The sequence below is a fragment of the Penaeus japonicus genome, unplaced genomic scaffold (genome assembly GCF_977035675.1).
Source record: "Penaeus japonicus unplaced genomic scaffold, GWHDUDI00000001_assembly GWHDUDI00000008, whole genome shotgun sequence".
NCBI lineage: Eukaryota > Metazoa > Arthropoda > Malacostraca > Decapoda > Penaeidae > Penaeus > Penaeus japonicus.
In genome coordinates this window covers 3,921,480-3,923,979 of record NW_028234410.1, presented here as the reverse complement: position 1 = coordinate 3,923,979, position 2,500 = coordinate 3,921,480, and the positions used below count along the sequence as shown (strand labels likewise).

Here is a 2,500-nt window from a genome sequence, read left to right as displayed (position 1 = left end):
TTCCTCTGGAAAGGGAACCATCTAAACTTGAGTAGCATCAGTGGTCTCCTCAGTGATTACCAACTGTTGACCAGCAGCGTTTTTTAAAAGTTGACAGGCCTGGTCGGATCGGGATGCAAACTCTCACTTCTTAAACCTTGTAACAAGCTTCGATTAGACCTTGTTTTGCAAGTATATGCATACGTCCTAAAATTCGTCTTAGTATTACACACTCTCTCTCTCCAAGTATATACATATACATACATACATGTATATATATAATATATATATATATATATATATATATATATATATATATATATGTGTGTGTGTGTGTGTGTGTGTGTACACACACACAATCACACACACACACACACACATATATATATACATATATATGTATATATATACATATATACATATATATACATATATATGTATATATATACATATATATACATATATATGTATATATATACATATATACATATATATACATATATATGTATATATATACATATATATACACATACACACACACACACACACACACACACATATATATATATATATATACATAGACTTTTCTTCAAAATCAATTTTTATTCTGATTGCACCTATGAAACATGGAAACAAAGTTCGAAGCAGATTCGTTTGGAATGTAAAAAAGAAAAAGAGAATTTACGTTCCATTCTTCATCTGACAATCACTTTGAAGTAGATAGAATACATTGAATGGAAGCTGTAATGACCATGAATTGAATTTTACTGATTTACGTTGTTCTGTAATCAAACTATCATCTATTTTACAGTTTCGGTAATTGGAATCATCTTCAGATTCAAAGATCTGTCATAGTGTTATAGTTAAGAAACAAGAAGGCATTGTATAACTCTTCTATTTATAAAGAATATCTTGTTTAGATCATGGATTTAGTATCATTGAATATTCAGCTATGTACTGTGACATGCTCGAATGATAATATATTGACTGAAATGTTGAGTATAGTGTAATCATTATTAATGACAGTTCACTCAGCACTGACAAGCATCACAAGTCACGTGACGCAGTCAGTGACAGTCTATGGACATGCATTACTTTAACAGTCATGCATATGACTCCCTTCCCCCTCCCTCCATGACAGAGAACTTCGTGCCGTGTTCGTGCCAGCTCCGGTGGGTTCTCGACTCCCCGACGGCTCTGCAGGCGCCGCTCTTCTCCCGACACAACTTCTGCGTGTCTCCTTACACCCTTCACGGGAAAGCTATATCCACGGTGGACCTGGAACAGCTGAGTCCGTGCGCCGCCCCTCAGGAGTACCAGGGCGCCGACAACACCGAAGTGACGTCAGGCTCTTCGTGTGGTTCGGCGTCTCGGTGGTTCGTCGTCTGCGCCTTCCTGGTGCTGGGCGGTTTCGAACGCGGCTGGTGACCCGGTCTTCGGCTTCGTTCCCATCCGTGTGTTCTTAGCCTAATGTTAGTCTGTACAGAGTCGACTTCTTCCGGGTGTTGCTAAATGAATAAATTTAAAAATAGATAAAAAAAAAAAAACAGTTACGAAGGTACGAATGAAAAGTTAGCTTTGTTGTAACTATTTCACACTTTTACTAAACTATGCGTTTGAAAAACCTTTGACCAGTGTAGTTATCCTTCTCTCCAGTAGAGGTCCTCGGTGTCTTGGAAGGAAATAGTTCTTAGGTATCACAGAAATCTCCTGCATTAACGTTTTGTTCATAGATCCTTATAAAAGAAGAAGTTTTCATCCATTAACAGGCTATCCACTGTGATGATAATCTCGTTGTACTGCCAGTTATGTGTGTGTTAGTTGTCTCATCACATTTTCATCCAACATTCCCATTATGAAAGCAGTGTACATTATCGAGTTCTTTCTGCTTCGTGAATAAGCGTAGGTTGCAGAGAAATAAAAAATATATATGTTATAATCGAAGGCGGAAGAAAGGATACTTTCCTAATGTGTCCACAAAATGAGAGGGAAAAAAGTCCTTTCTGAATAAATATTGTTATCTTGCTTTATTCCAGAATGAGTGTCCATTTTTTTTTTCTTTTTTTTTAATGTTGTGTTTTCTTTTTCGTCGTATTTAGGAATGGAATGCAATAAAACAAATGTTCATTAGTATGGTATAAAATTATAAATAATTACATAGTTTAATTGCAGATCAAAATAAATCAGTGCAATTTAGCAGATCGTGAATGATACAAAAGTAAATCTTTATACTTATTTCTAAAGACATTGTCTATATAAAAATGTTAACAAATGTTGTTGGTTGTAATCGTTTATAGATTTTTGTTGCAAATACCTTTCCACCGGTTGACGTAACTTACTCCAGAGTTCAGCAATTAGGCTTCAATTTAACCTCTCAAATGCTAAACAAACTGCCAATATTTTGAATTACACAAACGTAGAAAAAAATCATAATGAGTTTATATTGATGAATTAGGATAAAAAGGTTTTGTTTACAAAGGACTAACAACTCAACAGAAATACATGTAACACACACACACAC

The 2,500-nt window shown here is 35.2% G+C and overlaps 1 protein-coding gene across 1 annotated transcript in view; it reads left to right on the top strand.

The window, feature by feature from the left end:
* LOC122261178 (uncharacterized) overlaps positions 1–2,500 on the top strand; it is a 74,593-nt gene that overhangs the window by 72,086 nt on the left and 7 nt on the right. Inside the window, 1 exon segment of the mRNA XM_086538981.1 lies at positions 1,121–2,500. This exon segment is cut by the window's right edge and continues 7 nt beyond it. Within this exon segment, the coding sequence (XP_086395107.1) occupies positions 1,121–1,407 (287 nt within the window). The 3' untranslated portion in view covers positions 1,408–2,500.